Below are 20,933 nucleotides of genomic sequence, written 5' to 3'. Positions count from 1 at the left end.
TCCCACTGACTATGCCAGTCTGCTTCTCAATTTCTCATCTTCTCTTCTTTTAGTTTTAGAAGCAGGTAAATTGAATATTATTTAAATTATTTGATCCTTAGTTCCTCTTTTCAAGGTCAGTGATTAAAGAAAGAATTAAATTTTCCAGGTATTTGGAATTTTTAGAAATTCCTTCCCTCCCTCCCTCCTTCCCCCTTCTCTCTCCTTTCTTTCCTTTGCACAGGGGTTTAGTACGAAAAAGTGGCGATTTCTAGTTCTGGTTTTGCTATCAACCAATTTAACCTCCATAGACTGCTTTCTCATCTGTAAAAAGGATAGTGCTATAAAATGATACCAAGGCCCCCTCTAACTATGCATTGGTTTGATATTCTATTTGAAGGTATAACAAGGCTGATAACATGTAAATGTGCAAAGAAAACAAGCAAGGCAAGGCAACAATCATTCAAATACATTCAAGTGTGTTTTAGGTTCCGACTGAGTGCCAGAAATACAGACACAAAAAAAGGAAGATAGTTCCTGTTTTCAAGAAGCTTATATTCTAATTGGAGAAGACAACACATAAAACAGTATCTGAAAGAAGGATTGGGAGAGGGGTGGGCTAGAGGTGCCTCTGAGTTGGGATGGTGGCAAAATTAGCAGTCAAAAAGTCAACAGGGAAAGAAACTTGACTATCCTGGGCTTCTCCCCAAAGTGATCTTGGATCACTGCAAATCAAATTTCTCTTCTTGAAAAACATTCTTCGTGAATCTTTATCTTGGGAGTAAGAATGGTTTTATGAAAACAAATTACTTTTAATATACCAATGAAAAAATCTCCTAAAAAAAGAAGCCAGTAACCAACTTTATAGGCTTTTAGTAGTTTCTAAAAGTGGGGCATTTTAGAAATTATCTCTAAACTGTGGCTATTATGTAAAATTCCCAAGGTGATCCTCATCACTCTTAAATTGAATTCAGTAAAAGAGTAGAAACTGTCCAAACTCTTCTCCCTCTCCTTTCCCACTTCCAGCCCCCACCAACATAGAAGTATGCCTGACTTATAAGGAAAAGCTTGATTTAGATAAGGGTTGGGGAAGCTTCAAGATAACAGGCTTCTGATATCTTAAGTGTTATAGCTGGCCAGTTTTCTCATAATCTTTTAAGTCCCTCTGACCCTTTCAATCTTAGTTTTATGAATGGTCTCTTTGTCTCCAAGGATTGAATTAGAGAGCTATAACTTAATCTGCTCTTTTGAATTTTTTTAACTAATTTAAAGAAAGTATAGAAGATCAGACAATTAAATTTATCAGTTAAAAATTATAACTGCTCCTGAGAATTGTAGCTGGCAAATTGTCCATGATGCCTTTCTGTTCCCTCATGCCCAATTGAGATAAAGGATGTCAAGTGTAAGCTAAATAAGGCAGAGGCCTTGGAAAGGTTAAACGCATTGCAGGATAGCAGTCATTGAGATCTCCAAGAAGCTGTCATATGTAAAAAGTTGCACTAGTAGATTTTAAATTTTTAAAGGAATTTTTCAGAAATAACAAACATGAGAGTGCCCATCTCTGATGACTGTAAAGGTGAAAGTGAAGGAGAGAAGTCTAGTGAGGAAGATACAGAAGATGAAGAAGAAAAGGTGAGTATTTGTTTTGAAAAGTACTTCACCAAAGAACTATTTTGCATTTTTCCACATTGAGTGATTTTGGATTTGTTCTCCTTTTCTCTCTTCTTTTGGGACAGGTATTCCTTAAACCTGTCATTGAAGACCGGAACATGGAATTGGCTAGAAAATGTACTGAGTTAATTAGTGATGTGAGTAATTTAAACACTTTATTGAATTTGTAGCAGGCATGGTATTATAAAATCATAAAAGTTTTAGAGGTGATAATGACTTGGACGACTTTTAAGTTAACTTTGTCATTTTTGCAGAGGAGGAAACTGAGGCTGAAAGAGCAGGAGTGGTCTGCCCATGGTCTTAATCCTAGTTAGTGGCAGAATTAAGACCAGAGCCCGAGTCTCTATTCCTATCTAGTATGATTCTCTTTCCTCATGCCATCCAACGATTCTGGATAAAAGAATGTACCTTGAAATGCATAATATAGTTCTTTCTTCTATTAAAGAAAAACCAAAACAACCCTTACCTTCCATTTTAGAATCAATACTGTGTATTGGTTCCAAGGCACTGGAGGTTAATTAACCTGCCCAGAGTCATACAGCTAGGAAGTATCTGAATCCAGATTTGAATCCAGGACCTTCCATCTCCAGGCCAGGCTTGCAACCCACTGAAAAACCTAGCTGAACCCAGTATATTTCTTTTTAAGGAATATGATGTGTTTTATCATTACCAAATCATTTCTTTTGGGAAGAATTTTAGCTGAGCGCTAAAACTCCAGAGCCAACTTGAAGGGTGAGCATTTTGTTCAGTATTTTGTTTAAGGCTAATCATATTAATTCTAGAATATTAATTAACCTTGTACTGTAACATTATCATTCTATTGTTTCTTTGGAAGAGTTACAGAAAATGTGCCAACTGAAAAGCTAGAAGCACAGAGAAGATATAACTGACCGCTGTTTACAAATACAAATAAAATAGTAGGAAGTGTTCTCGTTAGAACAGAGGATAGATGGTGAATTTCAAGTGATTAGATGGATGTTCCTCCATTTAGAACAGAAAAGAGATAAACTCCTGTTGTTCTTATTGGCTCTTGCAGAGTTAGGGTTGATTTTTTCCTTTTTTTTCTTTTGTTTTTAAAAATGATAAAATGGATCAGGGCTTTCTATGCCTTTTTGTTTCTTCTCTAAAGGTCAAATATTATAAATTACTTTAGAAACAACTGTTTTGATATATGGGGTTTATATATATATGTGGTTTTGTATTACTTTCTGGCATTTTAGAGAGATCCTAAGAGTAATGGTCAGTGTGCATAGGTGGACTGAATTCCTATTTATAACAAATTCTCTATACTACCAGTAGCCTTGAAGTTTAATAATTTTTTCATTTGTTGCCTATAGTTAATAATACTATTTAATTTTTTTAAACTCAGAAACCCTTTAGCAAACTATATTCTGATTGAAATGGATATTATTCCTTAGATCATAATAGTTAAATAATTGATTTTAATCTACTGATCTCCTTGTCTTTGTCTTTTTCCTCCTTTATTTAATTTTATACCTCATCAAATGAGATAATGTTTGCAAAGTATTTTGCATAGTGCTTGGCATATAGTAAATGCTATATAACCAGTAGCTGTTTTTACTATTATTGTTTTTATTTATTATTATTGCCAGAATAATGTTCCTAGATCAAATGGAATAACCTTTTGTTAAAAATTCTTTATGGTACTCTGTTGTAAAAGACCTTAAAATTTACCTTTTGAATATCTATATGGTCTACTTCATAACAAAGTAATCTGGTAATTTATGTATAGCATTGGATTGTAGACTACTTGAGGGAAGGGCTCTTATTCACACCATCATTTTACCAAAAATAACTATAAAACATCAGAATGATCACTCCAAATGAGAGAGACTTATGATTTAGGCTACCTAGTATGCTGAGGAAATGGGACCAAATGACTATGATATAGGAGGACATGGTAGTCTTTCCTGTTGGCAGCCTTAGAGGTGAAGTGTAGACTTTCCAACATCTTAGTTTGTTTATCACCTGTTAGGATTAGTGATGCCATCCACGAATTTGTCCAAATCTTTAGTGAAGTCATTTGTTTTTAGCCTGTTCCACTTCCAAGAGTAATTTAGCTCCATAAATTTACTTCTTTTTGTATAGAATAAGACCTCCAAGATTCAAGAGGAGAGATTGCATAGGGAGGTGAAATTTAGGGGATTGGAAATCAAAGGATGTGAGCTTGAATCCCAGCTCTTCCACTAAAATGTTGTGTAGATATGGCCATCTCTAAAATGAAGATGTTAGGCTTCATAAAGTCTAAAATTCCTTTAAACACTAGACCTACAATCTCTTCTTGCTCTAAATCTCATGATACTAAGAGTCATACAAATTTTAGCATCTTAGGATTCAATGAACAAGATGGTTGACCTTACCAGTTCATTTCATTCTTTTCTATTTTTGAAAACCATTGCTTTCTGTCTTAGAACCAATACAGTATATTGATTCCATGGCAGAGGAGTAGTAAAGGCTAGTCAATGAAGATTAAGTGACTTGTCCAGGGTTACTCAGGTAGAAACTATCCCAGATTTGAACCCAATACCTCCCATTTCTAAATCTGGCTCTCAATCCACTGAGCCACCTACCTTCGCTCTTCCTTTAAATATTTTCTAAATACTCATGATGTTCCCCTATCTTTCATATTTACAGCTTGAGCATTTTCATATTTTCAGACTACAATCACAAACCCACCCTTCTTTCATCTTAGTCACTTGACTTGTTTTTCTCCAGATGTCTACAAGTTCTTCATCTTCTTTGAGGCTGTATATAGAAACAATATAGAAATCACTTGATTGAAGGTATAATCTTTAAAATCTTCCAAAATGACACAGAGTAGATATTATGTGTTAGTTAATAATAATTATTTCATTTGTTCATGCATTCAGTGAACTACTCATACTCTCCCAAGTGTGGGTAGTCTACATTCTGTGCAAAAGTATGATTTTGTTTCGGTGAGACCATTCTTAATGATGACTACTAATTTTGTTGGTCTCTTTGCCTGCAGAAGTACATCTGGCTAATTTGTTTTAGGTAACTGTTGACAGTGATTCTCCAGTCCTTTCCCTGAATGTAGCCACTCAAAATTCCATCTACTTTTAAAAATGCTTTGCATTATTTTACACTTACCTATGTGGAAGCTCACTTTTTTTTTTCTGTTCAGTCACACACATCTTTGCAAGATCGTTTTGTAGTTTATCTCTATCAAGTTGACATTTCAGTGCCTGTAAGACTTCAGTGGCAGCTGCTAACTTGATAATTTCATTGTGTGTTCCTTCTTCCACATCATTAATAAAATTAGAACCCATTTAGGGCTCCCAAAGCTATTTGCTTCCACCTCTCCTAAGCCACTCATCACATTCTGTCTCATATTAGAGTAATTTGTCCATATCTTCTCTCTTCTAATAGATGGCATGTTCTTTGTGAACAAAGACCATAGGATTGTAACTAAAGAACTGGAAGGAATCTTAGGGGTTATGTAGTTAATTTATAGATGAAGTATATAAAGCCCAAATGACTTTCCCAGTGTCGCACAGGTAGCTAGTTTTAGAAATGGGCTTTCAATTTAGGTCTTCTGGTTCCAAATCCAATTCATTTCCATCATGCTGGGCTGGGATCATATCTTATTAATCTTGGTAGCCCCTGATGTACTTATACAAAGTTAATACTCAATACCTTTCTCCTTGAGAGAATGAATCATATTAGATTAGATGATTTCTTATATCCTTTCAACACAGATTCTTAGAATCATTGGGTTTCATTATTTAAAATGTTACCATCACAATATGTGCTGTTATTTATTATATTTGTCAATCATGGGTTTTTTTTGAAAGTGAAGAATGAATTAAGTACATTGTTCTCCTTTTACTCTTATTTACCTCAAGCTTAATTTTAACCTTACAGATATGTTTTTGTCTTTGCCCCATTAGAGCCTGTTTAATTTTCCATCAGTGTCCACTGTACCTATTCTTTCTTCCAGACTCTTACCACTTTATTTGGTATCCTTATTAAGCCGAAGTTTCTGGCAGACATTTTGGAAGACTTTTCTGGATGAGAGCCCATGGGCAGAGGCTACTTGCAACTATGCCCTAACAGTTCCATCTTTAGTTCTCTTCAAATTTCTCTGATGTATCATACAAAGAATAAGAAGACATAAAAGCCTAGGAATTTAAATTACTGGATTGGGTGTTTATACTAATGAACTGATAGATTTATTAACTTATTCCTTAGTAATTTATTTATATGTAGTTCATAACTGAAGTCTACAACATCCTCAATATCTTCTCTTATTCATGCATTTACTATTTTTGCATTGTTTACTAAAACTTAGAAAAAGACAATGAAAAATTTCCAAGCACTTTCTCCATAAAGACTGAAGCAAAGGATTCATTTTGTTTTGGCATAATCTTATGCTTATTTGTGATTGAATATATTGAATGGCCATGTCAAATGGTCCCATTAATTGTTTATTTGACTTCCTCCTTTGAACGTATTTAACAGTCTTTTTCTTATTGGCTTTAGGGTTCCTTATAAGATACTTTTCTTATTATTCTTTACCTCCCTAATTTCTCTTTGGAGCTTGACCTCTAAAGCTCTTTGGATTTTCATGTTATTTATGCCATATATATATATATGTATATTTTAATTTTAAACCCTTAACTTCTGTGTATTGACTTATAGGTGGAAGATTGGCAAGGGTAGGCAATGGAGGTCAAGTGACTTGCCCAGGGTCACACAGCTGGGAAGTGTTTGAGGCCGGATTTGAACCTAGGACCTCCTGTCTCTAGGCCTGGCTCTCAATCCACTGAGCTACCCAGCTGCCCCGTGTGCCTTATATATTTTTAAATTTTTCTTTGAATTGATGTTTTTTTAAAAGTTGGTAGTAAATTATAGGTTTAAGGGTCCTTTCTTTGGCATGCAGTAATTCCATTAGTTCTGTCAATAACAGTCAATTCAGTTTTTTAAAGTTAGTCAAATTTCTTTTTTGACTAAATTGACCAGTTATTCTTTGTACTCATGATATTACAGGTCTAGGTTAAAAAACAATGAAACAGGGGCAGCTGGGTAGCTCAGTGGATTGAGAGCCAGGCCTAGAGACAGGAGGTCCTAGGTTCAAATCCGGCCTTAAACACTTCCCAGCTGTGTGACCCTGGGCAAGTCACTTGACCCCCATTGCCTACCCTTACCACTCTTCCACCTATAAGTCAATACACAGAAGTTAAGAGTTAAAAAATAACAAAACACAATGAAACACCTTAACACCTCATATACAAATACCCATTTTTTTTCATGGTGAGAAGGAAGAAAGTATGTTTGGAATAACTTTGGAATTCATGCTATGCACATGCTATTCTTATTCCAACTCCTGTTACTACACTTGTAGAAATGACATGCTCTCCTTAATAAGTTTTCATGATTTTACCTTGGAATAAAAATCCAAACTTTGAGCCAAGGAAATTCCATTGATTATGGCATAAAAAACCCCTAACTAATGGGATTTTTTTTACCCATTTAAAAAGTTGAGATTATTTTCTTGTCATGTTAATGGAAAAATTTTGTGGGAACCATGAAATTGGAAACACTTTTTTTCTAAGCTGCCTTTAAGACATGGTGATGATAGGAAATAGGAAAAGGGCAGAAAGAAAGAGAAACAGGAGGAAAGACCACAGGGGTGTGCATGAATCCTATCTTTTTTATTTGTCAGTTACACAGAGAAAGACGTTAAATATTTAACCCTTTTTCTAGTGCTCGTGTCCTGGACAAGTTGCTTATGTCTGGGCTTATCAGGAGGCCTCCACTCCAAAACTGTTTACAACACTACAGTGAAGAATGTGAAAGTGATGGGAAAAAGGTGGTGGCAGAAGATTAAAAATAATGAGTCAAACATTTGTCTAATCATTATCATAGTTCATTTTACTTTCACTTAGTTATATAATGGGGAAACTCATATCCTGTCTTTTCTTTTAAAAATACCAAAGTAATATTGTTTATTATACCATCATCTTTGCTTTAAATTACTGGCAGTTGAGCATAATGGTTTCCGGGAATCCCAAATCATATCTAATATCCAGTGAAAAATAGAGAAATTTGTTGGCCATATTCTTAAGTACTAATGTCCTTTTCTCAGACAGTAGAAGGGGATGCTTAACATCTAAATTCGAAGATAGTGCTAGATGCCAGTTGATTGTGGACTTAACTTGATTATCTCTAGGAATCATCACACAGTCGAGATGCCTGATATGGCATTATTTACTGTTACTCAGATTTGGCTACACTATGGGTTAAATCAGTTCCCTGAAATACAGCTGGCGTGAGACAAAAGACATCTCTAATATAATTATTCTATGAATCAGCTAACAGTCTTATTCCAGAGCACTAATCTTGTATTTGGTATGATGTTACATAAAAGTGCATTATTTTATTCCTTAATATGTTATCCCTTAGAGAAATGGGCTTCTTGTCATTGAAGCTCAATCATTCCTTCATTCAGATGCCCAGTAGCTTTCCTAATGCCTAGGTCACATCATTACCCTGCTCTAAATCCATCATCGATTCTCCGTGATCAGATATAATAAATATTCCTTTCTCTGTCATTCAAAGCCTGCCAAAAGCTGATTCCTACCTGTGTTTTTCATATTGTTTTTCACCATTCTCTGAATATATTCTATATTCTATTTAGATTGGACTACATTATTTTCCTCTCTTCTCCTACCTCCATTGATGAACATGCCTTTTCCCATGCTAGAAAAAGATTCTTTGTCTCTTCTTCTCTCCGCCTTGTATAAAGTAAATCTTTATATTCCTTCAAGGTTCACCTTAGATCCCACTTCTTTCATGAAACTTTCTCTGATCTTTTCTTGCCCTCTAGCTATAAACAATCCCTCCCATCTTAGATCTTTTATAGCCTTTTGTTTGATTCTATCACTTAATCACAGTTTAGCTTTTAGTTTTTGTACATATCTCATTTATCCCTGCTAGATCATAAATTCCTAGAGGTTTTGCTATTTGAAGTCTTTCTGACCCCATTTTAAAGAGAGGCAAGCATAGCATAATGAATAGAGAGCTAGGTTTGGATTTGGGAGATCTGGGTTCAAGTGCTGCCTATTAAACATACTGTCTCTGTGACCTTAGACAAGTTTCTTAACCAGTCAATGTTTGAGGCAGCTCTCCATAACTGAATGTAATAAACAGCTAACCTCCAGTGAAAAGGATTTTTCTCATCTGAGAGTTAACTATATCTTTGCAATGACAGGACCAGTCTATCTCTGCCCTATTCACCTGTGCCTAAGTAAATATTAGGTGCTTAAATATTTAATTATGAAATGAATATGTATCTTGCAGGGGTTTTCTCACTGCTCTTCAGAATGACTTCCAGTTCCTATGCACTATTGTTATTTTTAATTTCTTGCTATAAAGAGCATTTACTATTTGACCGGGACAGTATTGTATACTAGTTGGTATTCTCATCTGTAAAATGAAGTTCTCACTTAATTTATTTTCCCAACACTTGATCATAGAAATTCCAGACATACTTAAGGATATAGTGTGTGTAGGTCCTCTTTGGGGAATTTAAAAAAACTCAGTTCCTATAAGCTTGTTGAAAATAAGTAATAAAATAATTTCCTCCCCTTTAAGGTCAAATCTATATTGCTTTCTCTTTTTTTAGATCAACTATAGAGGAGAGTATAAAAAGTCAAAAGACAAGTGTACGTTTGTACCTGATACACCTTTGCTAAACCATGTGAAGCATATAGGCGCTTTTATTTCTGAGGTAAGATAATGGAAACTTTTTTTTTTAAATTTTTTAAACCCTTAACTTCTGTGTATTGACTTATAGGTGGAAGATTGGTAAGGGTAGGCAATGGGGGTCAAGTGACTTGCCCAGGGTCACACAGCTGGGAAGTGTCTGAGGCCGGATTTGAACCCAGGACCTCCCGTCTCTAGGCCTGGCTCTCAATCCACTGAGCTACCCAGCTGCCCCTGGAAACTTTTGAAATACTTTGTTAATAGTGTTTCTTTCCTACAAGAACGTGTCTCACATTGAAGTTGGATAACAGACTCAGAAAAAAATCAGATTAACTTTCTATTAAAGATTTGCAATTTGTGTTAATATTAATTTAAATAGTACTTCTGAGAATTTATATTGAATTACTAAAGTAACTGTGTTAAGGTTCATTATTTAATAATTTATATTTCCAAGTGCATTGTAATTACCAATTTGTTGTTCTGGAGGGCAATGCCAAGAGATAGATCTGCTTCATATTAAAATATATTAAGAGTATTTTAATTTGTTAAATAATGAGTATAGGATTGATGTAGTTGGCAAATATGAAACTAATTTGTTTTAATTATTAATCATTAAGGTACTCTGAGAAATAGGTAATTATTATCATCACTTTGTAATAATAGTTGCATATTGTCACCCACTGGCAGAAATTGTCAGTGACAGTGAAAAAAATGCTAGACACATATTTTGTTCCTTTCCAATGACATTGGTTTTATTATTAAGGTCTCATATATACTTCATATTTATTTTGTGTTTTATAAGATTTATAATGTGATTCATAAGAAGTATGTGCTTTCATTCATTTAAAAGTCATCCATATCCTCTTATTAAATAATATTTAATCGTAAGATCATGTATTTAGAGTTGTAAAGAACTTTGGGTGCCACCAAGACCCGCCCCCTTGTTTTGCAAATGAGGAAATAAGTCTTTGAGACATTAGATGATTTGTCCAGTCACATAGCTAGTAGGTAAATAAGGCAAGATTTGAACTTAAGTCTTCCTGATTCCACGTCTGTTTTTCTATCCACTGGGCTACCTAGTCCTCCATAGAGAAAATCTGTACATTGAGCTTCAGGAATTCTAGATCATTTTGGTATTTTAAAAAACATTAATATAATACTCAGCAGTGCATCCAACTTGTTATCCTTTATTGGCCACATAACTGTCCCACTTCCTTTTCCAGCCCTAGAAGGCTGACCTTGAGGATATCTCATGGCACTTCTTGTGCATAAGTTATCACCAGTAATATTCTACACCCTATTCATATCTGTCATGTACCATTCTATTGCCCTTTGTGTCACTTGTTATTTTTCTTCTTGGGAACACATGCCGTTCCACAACTTGTAGCCATACATGATTACCAGGTGTGCATTGATGCTAAAATATGTACTTAGTGCTGCATAGTTTTTCAGTTGTGGTCTATCCCACGCCTACTCAATTCTAGACCTAGTTTGTTGCCTCTTTTAAGTCTCTGACCACGAGCTATGTACTGCAAGAATAATTCAGTGGGATTTCTGTCCAGCACTGTGCCACCATATTTTCTGACCACTTGCTTTTTCCTGTGTGGATAGATAGATAGAGGATATATTTAAAGTACTTATTAGGTACCAGGCATTATACTTATCACCAAGGATACAAATGCATATATGCAATCAAAATCAATCAATCAATAAAAATCTTTTAAGCACCTACAATATGTTGGGCACTGTGCTAAGCACTGGAGATAAAAAAGACAAAAGACGGTCTCTGCTATTAAGAATATCACATTCTAATGGGAGAGAAAACAAACAAGCAAATATCCATCCATCCATCCATCCATCCATCCATCCATCCATCCATCCATCTATCCATCCATCCTTCCATCCACCTATCCATCCATCCATCTACTTGTGTCTGTACACATAAAGATGATGCTATGTATATATATATATATATCATATGTATAATACAAATAAACTATATACAGGATAAACAGGAAATAATTAACAGAGGGAAGGGACTAGAATTAAGATGGGTTGAGAAGGAGATCTTGTAGAAGATGAGTTTTTATTTGGGACTTAAAGAAAGTCAGGAAAGTCAATAGAAAAAAATTTGGAAAGAGCTTTCCAGGCATGGTGGATAGACAGAGAAAATAACTGGAGCCAACAGTTGGAGCATCTTATTTATGGACCAGCTAGGAGGCTGATGTCACTGGACTAAAGTAGTTCAGAGTACATAGTGGGGAATAAGGTGTAAGAAGACTGGGAAGGTTGGTGGGAGCAGGGCTATGAAGGGATTTGAATGCCAAGTAGAGAATTTTGTATTTGATCTTAGAAGCAATAAGGAGCCACTGGAATCTATTGAGTAGAAGAGTCACATTGCCAAATTTATGCTTTAGAAAAATCTCTTTGGTAGCTGAATGGAGATTTGATTGGAATGGGGAGAAATTTAAGGCAAATGGACCAACCCCTAGACTATAGCAAAAATCATGATGCGAGGTACAGTGCCAGAGGAGAGGAATATATTAAAAAGATGTTGCAAAGGTTAAATGGACAGGCCCTGCAACATCTTTGATATGAGAAGTGAGAACTAATGAGGAGTTGAGGTTGAGTCCTAGGTTGGGAACCTGAGGGACTGGAAACATTGAGTTACCCTAATAGAGAATGTAGGAGGTGGAAAATGGTTTTAGGGGAAAAGATAATGAGTTCTGTTTTGAGCAAGTTTAGCCAAAAGGGCTACAACTTCTTTTTGTTTACTGTTTCCTTTATAGGAATAATGTCAATATATGCATTTAATATGCAAAATTTTGTACTGGCATATAAAAAGTCAACTTCTTAAGGTCCAGATAAACCAAGTATAATTAGATACCATTTCATCTAAAAATGATCTTCTTGTATTAGGCTAGTGTAAGCTTGGTATGAATCAGTAGGATGGTAGAGTCATGAGAATCAATGAAATAATTGGCTTAATGATAAATAAATTGAAAGAATGAGGAAATTATAGTTCCCCTGTTCTTTGCCCTGAACTATTATGTTAGTTGTGAATACCACATTTTAGCAAGAAAAGTAAAAAAGAGTTGGATATAGGGTGATACCAGGATAGTGAGGGTTTATGTCACATAAGGATCACTTGAAGGGGCTAGGATGTTTGTTCTGACAAGGAGTAGACTCGGCATGGCTCTGCCTTCAAGTATTTGAGAGACTGTATCTATTTGAAAGAATGACTCATGGAGAAGGGATTGGATTTTGGTTTATAGAGAATAGATTCAGAACTTGAAGGAAACTTAGCTGGGATCTAGTTTAATCTTCTCATTTTATAGATAAAGAAACTGAGGTTCAGTGATTTGACTTGCTTATGATTACACAAATGGTAAGTAGAAGAATTGGGATTTGAACCCAGATATTCTGACTCTAATCTCAGTACTCTCAAAGACATGACTGGGAATGATAGTTGAAAGTTACAAAAAAGAAAATTTGGGCTTTATATAAGGAAGACTTCTTAGCAAAAGGAGTTACATAAATGAAGAATGGACTATTTTAGGAGGTAGTGTGATTCTTCTTACCTAGGGTGACCATATGCTAAATGTGTTAGGGAGGGGATTCTTTCTCAGGAGTGCGTGGGATCACTGAATAACTGCTAAAATCTCTTCTTATGCTCTGATTCTGTGAACTTCAACATCACAGTCCCCATAGGGCTGGCTATCTGAAGAGATTCTGTGATACTTTACCATATTCAATGGATCCCATATAGTAGAAAAATTGGCCATAGATAAAAGTCACTCACAATGAATGAACAGTTTTGGATTTTGACCTGCACCATTGAGGAAGGGGAAGAATGCACTTCAATGATATTGATTGAAATATTCATTTTTTTAGAGACTCCAACATTGACTTTGTAGAAGAATTACTATAAATGATGACCATGCAAAGTAGAACATATATCTATGACTTAAACAAGAAGCTGGCCAACAATTAGAAAGGGCATCCACTTAAAGCTCTTAATCTCTACGATATCTGCAAAAATTCTTCCTGTTCCTGATTCTTATCACTTAGTTTTCATGTTTCCCTAAATGCCTTTTGAATTTTTAATGGAAGATCTTTGAATATTTACAAGTTGGAAGATATCTTTTTATTATCTCAAGAATCCTAGGAAAGGTTGGGAGATGAGGAAAGCTCTTACTTGGAAATGGAGGACAAAATAGATTTTGTAGAAATTGGTATGAAGACTGACTGGAACTGTGATTTCACTGATATAACAGAACTCCTAGATAAGCAAACTCCCTCTACCAATGTAAATTGGCACCTTCTCAGCAAATTGGAATCTTGGAGAATTGCATATAGTACTGAGAGGAGAAGTTATGTGATTTGCCCAAGATCACTTAGCCTACATATATCAGATATGGGACTTGAACCCCAGGCTTCCTTTTTCCTGTCTCTGAGGTTAGCTTTCTGTCTACTCTGCCCTATTACCTCTAATTGATTGTGTAAGCTGATGAAAATGATAGCAAAGCACTAGAATCCATTCATTCATTCATTCACTCATCAAATGCTTACAGTTCACCTACTATATGAAGTTGTTAGGTGCTATGGGGGATGTAAAGATGGCCTGTCTAAAGACTTGCATAATATTATAACTCAGCAATATGGGATTTTTACTCAAATCCATTATTATTTACATAGGCTAACTGGTGATCTGTTAGATTTATGTAGCACATGGACTGGTGGATAAGCCACACAGCTTTTTGTGAATGCTCCATTATTTCCTTTCTTAACAAGCTCATTAAATGGTTTTAGGTATTGAATGTCATCGTGAATGAGCTTGAAAAAAGCGTACCCATCGATTTTAGTACAGCTATTTTATACGATCTCCCCAGATCAATAAAAACTTAACTATCTTTAACTTTTTTTTTAAGATGCGAGGAAAGTCAATTCAACAAATATTTATTGAACCTAACAAGTAGCAATTATGAACTGGTTGAATGGCAATTAGTAAAATCTAGTGACTGGATTGATTTTCTACTTGTAGTTATCAGAAGTTGCATTAGAAAATGATATAAATGCTGTCTTGGATGGTTTCCAACTCTAACTTATGTCAGAAAAAGGAGAAAGTTATATATATAAAATTAAATATAAATGTATATATATGTCTATACATAATACATTTTGGCATACATTTTTCAACATAATCTTACAAACATTTACTGAGAGCTTCTGCTGCTTGGGTACTGTGCTGGAGATGCAGAGACAAAAATGCAATTGTTCTTGGTCTCAAGGAGTTCACAGTCCATTAATAGGGAAATTATATATCCTGAAATATAGGGCCAGAAGTGGTTAGGCTGTGTATTCGGAGGGCAGGGGTATGTTTGGTTGAAGAGAGAATTCCAAGAAAAGTACTATGAGAAATTTGAGGAAGGACAGGTTAATTTCAGTTGGGAGTGGTGGTGGTGCTCACTGGGAAATTGGAAACTGAAAAAAAAAAGGAAGAAAAATAGGCTGAGATGGGTAGATTTTATTCCAATGTTGTGGGACTGGATAATCAAAGGCATTGAAATGAAAGGAGATAGGAGTAGAACAGGGAGGGTGATTGTCTAGTTTGCCTGAAGCATAGTATGGAAAGGAAGGAAATCCATTCATTAAACACCCACCTAATGTTCACAGGGGTCTATTCTAGGGGCTGTGGGACCTGTGAAGTTTAGATAATACACAATTCCTGCCCTTATGGATTTTATCCAATAGTGATAAAACATCAATACAAATAATCAATGCACACAATTACATGCTATTATAAATGTTTTGGAAGGAAGGTAGGCACTAAAAAGAGAAGGCTTCTGGGAGGAGGTGGCATTGAGTTGGACTCTAGAAAATTTTTGCCTGTGCTGACTCACCTCTCAGTCTTTATTCCCACTTTTCAATTTACTTGTAATGCCTTCTTGTCCTTTCCCTATTGAAAATCTGCCCACTGGATTCCCTAAGGAGTGGTGTCAAAGCTTCTGTGTCATTCAACACTGGGATTAGACCAATAAGTGGCCAGCCTGGCTAAGAAAGGGAGACCTACTTAAAAATGTTTTATATAATTTAACATGGTAAGACAGGTAAGTGTTATAATGGATAGAGCACTGGGCTTAGAATCAGGAAAACTCATATTTCTGAGTTCAAATTTGGCCTCAGACACTTACTAGCGACACTTACTAGCTGTGTGACTCTGGACAAGTCAACTTATCCCTATTTCCTTCAGTTTCTTCATCTGTAAAATGAGCTAGACATGGAAATGGTAAACCACTCCAGTGTTTTTGCCAAGAAAATTCCAAATGAGGTCACAGAAAGTTGGTTATGGTTGAAAATGACTGAATGACAAACACAACAAAACTGCTCTAATCTATATCCTTTTCCTAAAGTAGAGAATTGTAAATGTAGGTTTGGAACTTGAACTGGTTAGTGTTGGAGAATTAAATTTAGGAATCACTGGTTTTGAGGTAGGTTTAAGATACAGAACAAATAAAAAAAGAGGACCTGGTGCACAGCTGTGGGGAATGCACGTAGTAGGTGCTAATTAATATAATAAATGCTAATTAATTGAGCATGAAGAATAATAAATTGTAACAAAGAAAAGTCAAAGCAATAGGAGAACCAGGGGAATAATATGTCATGGAAGCCAAGGGAGGGTAGATTATTGTGAAAGATAGTTTAGTCAAGTGCCATGTACTACAGAGTAAGGAAAGAGCATTGAAAGCCAAAATATTTTGTTTTTAGCAAATAATTCAAGATTGAGAAGTCCAATTTGAATGCTGAAAATAGATGAGGATTGAGTGTATGTAAAAAATGGAGATAATAAATATAAACCTTACTAGAAGCTTAACTAGAATAACATCTAACATTTATATAGTTCTTTCAGGTTTGTTTTAGATATATGATCTTACATAGTCCCCCAGTGTCTCTATAAGGTAGATGCTACCCCATTTTATAAAAGAGGAAACTGAGTCATGGAGAGGTTAACTGATTTGCTCAGGTTTCTGAGTCAGGATTCAAATTCACATCCTCTTAATTCCAGGTACAGCATTCTATATACTATATCATCAATATTTATTGATTACTTGGTAGCTCTTCATGTCTGACTCAGCTGTTTTGTCATATACTTTTCCAGTGAATGGGAGAAGAGGTCACAATTCTTTGCATTTTGTTACTGTGATAACTGATTATTTTAAGAGAAATTTGTAAAATCTGGATTACTTCTGAATAATTTCTGAATCATCTACTGTGGAGTAGAAAATGGGAGTAGGCAATCTGTTGGGTGTATATTTTACCAGGTTTTGCCAAGAGGAAGTTGTGTGAGTGGGTGTCATTCTGCCTTGGTAAAAGATTCAAACAGTAGATGTAGAAAATCATCAACTTTTTTTTTTTAGTCTGTGGAAAGAAGAAAGTTCAGCAGAATTGAAATTTTGGTCTTTCTATTTAGATTCTTCCTAGTAAATTTGAATAACTTTCATTTTCGTGAAGATTCACAAGTCCCATTATTCCAGTGCCTGTTTCTCCCCTGGCCCAAAATGTACAAACAACTTTGAATTTGCATATACACAGATAATTTTGCTTTTTGAAACATGTAGAGAATAGATGCGAAATAACAATATTTTTTATTTTCTTGCTTGCTTCATTCAAAACCATCTCTGCAGTGTCTTGTATTCAAATATTGTCCTTGCCTGTCCTTGCCTTGATACCTTGCCTATCAATTTCAGTATCTAAAATTAATGGAAGGTTTTTTAAAAAACTGGTCTTAAATGATAGTAGAATAGTTTTTAAAAGTCTTCTTTCAGTATTCATGGCAAAAGACAAAAATGCTGTTTTTTCCTTCTCTTTCACTAGGCAAAGTACAAAGGCACTATCAAGACAGACCTTTCCAATTCTCTGTATAAGCAGATGCCAGCCACAATTGACAGTGTGTTTGCAAGAGAAATTTCACAGCTTCAGAGTGAGGTAAGGTTTTCTTAAACTGATTATCTACAGCAAAGGACACAATCTAATAAAAATTATTTAGAACATACAATGAATAATCAGAATTGTCTATAAAAATATAAGCATCCAAAATTGAACGACATTCATATTCATTAAAGAAAAAGAAAATATAGACAGGATTATATTAGGGAAAGGATGATTTTTCTTAGTCACAAGATCCATTAAGTGATATTTTATGGTCATATTAAACTTTGGAATTCTATAAATGCAAATTTACTTAACGATATCTTAGTTGGCAAACATTACTTTGTTAACTGTAACTGGCTATGTATAAATCATTCTCCTCCTTTGCCTCATTATCTTGCCATATATATATTAATATATATTTATATATATGTATGTATATGTTTTTTTTAATAAGAAGCCACGAAACTTAGAACTTAGCCATACATATAATGGTTAGTTTCATGTTACCAATTTGGTGCTCTGTCATTCAGATAAGTATTTACTGAATTTCTTAGGTCAAAGCTTTTTTTTTTTTTTTTTAACTCCTGTCCTTCTTTTCCTCTCCCCATTAGAGAAGGCATCATTTGACAAAAGATATATATTACTTATTTTTATTTATGAGTTCTTTTTCTGTAGGTGAAAAACATCTACTAAGTCTTACTAAATTTCTTACTAAATTTCCATTGTGACTTTTTCAAGCTAAAAGATCAGGGCACTGAAATAACCAGGTGAAACTGGACATTTTGGAGGCTGAAAATCATACAGATAGCCTTGTGCTGCCACCACCTCTATCACCTGTCTCCAACCCAAGCACCAAGCTCTCTGTATTCAAGGAAACAATCTGATCCTAAGATATCCGCTGTGAGCTGTCCTTAAAAGATATAAATCTCTTATGCAAGACTATTTCTGGAGAGAAATATTCCATGCTTCTGTGGAAGTCATCCTAGCATTTTCCAACTAAATGCTCAGAATCACAGAATTTCAGAGATAGAAGAGAGCTCAGCAGCTAACAAATCTAATCTATATATGAAAATATATTGCCATAATATATAATAAAGGTTATATTCAACCTCAACTTGAAACTCTTTAATAAGGGGTGACTCCCTACCTCCCAAGATATTCTACTTTGGATAGTTCTACTTTTAGGAAGTTTTTCATAGTATCAAAACTAATTTGCATCTTTGTATCTTTTTGGGATCAAGTCTAATCTATTTTCCACATGATTATCCTTCAAATACTTGAATATATCTATCATGATTCTTCTGCCCTTAGAGTCTTCTATTTTTTAGGGTAAACATCTATTTTTCTTTCAAATGATTCTTATATGACATGAATTAGATATCTTTACCATTCTACTTGCCCTCTCTTGTAAATTTGCCACCTCATTGATGTACTTCTTAAACTGTGGTACTCAACAATGAACATGATTCTGCTTTTTGGATTGTTCCCTTACATCAGTGGTTCCCAAACTTTTTTGGCCTACCACCCTCTTTCCAGAAAAAATATTACTTATCCCCCTGGAAATTAATTAAAAAAATTTTAATAGCAATTAATAGGAAAGATAAATGCACCTGTGTCCATCACTGCTCCCCTGGATTGCTGCAGCACCCACCAGGGGGCTGTAGCACCCACTTTGGGAATCACTGCCTTACATTATTGACTCTTACCAAGTTTACAGTCTACTAAAAACTTCTCGATATTTTTCAAACTTTCTTCTGTATAATATGGGTCTATGTTCTACTTATGGAAGTTGATTTCTTGAATTCACACTCAAGACTTTACATTTATTCTTAAAAATTTCAAGTTTCTAGATTCAGTATTTATTAGATCATCAGAAACATTTTGGATCACGACTCCATCACTACTATGTTAGCAATTCCTCCTAGCTTCATGGAATCTAGAGTTTATTTATACTCATGGTGTTTGTACCTTTATCCAGAGCACTGATAAAAATATAAACTAACCCAAGACCAGGTACAGATTCCTGGAGCATTCCAATATAGACTTCCTGTTATGTTGACACTGACCCATTAATGCCTATTTCTTTTAGTCTTGTTGTTGTTCAGTTTTTTTCAATAATATCCCCCTCTTGGTGGGATTTTCTTAGAAGAGATACTGGAGTGGTTTGTCATTCCCTTCTCCAGCTCATTTTACAGGTGAGGAAACTGACACAAACAAGGTCAAATGACCTTCCCCAAATCACACAGTTAATAATTATCAGACCTCAGTTCTGAACTCAGGAAGATGTGTTTTCTGACTCTAATTCTGGTGCTCTAGCCACTGAGGCACTTAGCTGCCCCCTCCATCTTTTATAATGATTCCCACTTATCATGAGTAGTTGGGACTATAGTCAAGACAGATCATGAGAAACAAGCCAAAAAACTGCTAGAATGAATGGAAAGCCATTTTTTGAGCTTACATTTAGCCAGTTCCAGATCCATTTAATTGTCCCATTAGTAACCTTAGTAGAAAGTAGGACATGATGGCTAGAGATCCAGACCTAACTCCAGGAAGATCTGAATTCAAGTCTTGCCTCTGGCCCACATTGGCTCTGTTTTCCTAGGCAAGACACTTAAACTCTCAGTTCTCTAGGCAATTCTTTAGGGTTATAAATTGCAGAAAAAGTGCTACTTTGAAGTGATAGCATGTGTTTCCTTACCTTTACTACCAACGTTTCAGATCTAGCCATTATCTCAATCGTAATGCCCATATCCCTCTATCTTTTCCTCAAGTATATATCTTATGTCATATTACCTGCCTTCTTGGGGAGGTATAAGGGGTATGAGGGAGAGAAAAATGATTAAGACAGATTTTTGGACATAGTCAATATGAGAATTTGTTTCTCTTAGATAAGTGTATTTATTGTAATTTATTATATAACAAATCACATATTATATTATGGTACGTATTATGCTATGTGTAAAAATGAAAATAAATGGTAGCTCAAAAATGAATATTTTAGTTTTCCAATAAATTTATGATTGGTTCAACATCAGTGTGTGTACTCCCTCATAGGTACAGATTATGATTTTGACTCTACTGAAAATGAATTTTGGTCACTATCTGCTCACTTTTCCAACCTTATTCCATCTCTTTCATTCAATTCCTCTGTTCCTCTACTATTTTCAATTTTATCATATTCAGGCCCAGATTCAGGAAGACTCCTCTTCCTGAGTTCAAATTTGATCTCATTATACTTATTAGCTTGGTAACTGTAGACAAGTCACTTAGCTCTGTTTGGCTCAGTTTTCTCATCTGTAAAATGAGATGCAGAAGGAAATGGCAAAACACTGTGGTATCTTTGCCATGAAAACCCTAGATGTGGTCATGAAGAGTTGGACATGACTGAAAAATGACTGAACAACAACAAAAATGATTTAATGTGGAGTAAAAGTGTAATATGTCTGTGAAATGAATACATAGATAAGATCAGGCATCCCAAATCTGTTTCTGGTCTTCTCTTTTTCCAGGCAAAATCATCAGAATTCATTTCATCTTTTCTCAAATCCTTTTGATCTTCTTGACTTTTTACCTTTCAGTGATGGACTTTCCTGTTGTTCATT

The 20,933-nt window shown here is 35.0% G+C and overlaps 1 protein-coding gene across 3 annotated transcripts in view; it reads left to right on the top strand.

The window, feature by feature from the left end:
* Positions 1 to 20,933, top strand: part of NEBL (nebulette) — a 463,434-nt gene that overhangs the window by 313,866 nt on the left and 128,635 nt on the right. Inside the window, exons 1-4 of one of the 3 annotated variants that reach the window (XM_044679717.1) lie at positions 1,525 to 1,611; positions 1,716 to 1,787; positions 9,320 to 9,424; positions 17,275 to 17,385. The exons of the other annotated variants lie outside the window; for them this stretch is intronic. Coding sequence (XP_044535652.1) covers positions 1,525 to 1,611; positions 1,716 to 1,787; positions 9,320 to 9,424; positions 17,275 to 17,385 — 375 coding nt within the window. Of the gene's footprint in view, positions 1 to 1,524; positions 1,612 to 1,715; positions 1,788 to 9,319; positions 9,425 to 17,274; positions 17,386 to 20,933 lie in introns of those variants that run through there. 3 annotated transcript variants of the gene reach the window in all.

This window comes from Gracilinanus agilis, chromosome 5 (genome assembly GCF_016433145.1).
Source record: "Gracilinanus agilis isolate LMUSP501 chromosome 5, AgileGrace, whole genome shotgun sequence".
Taxonomy (NCBI): Eukaryota; Metazoa; Chordata; class Mammalia; order Didelphimorphia; family Didelphidae; genus Gracilinanus; species Gracilinanus agilis.
The sequence above is the reverse complement of the archived record's forward strand: the minus strand, read 5'-3'. Positions and strand labels throughout refer to the sequence as shown.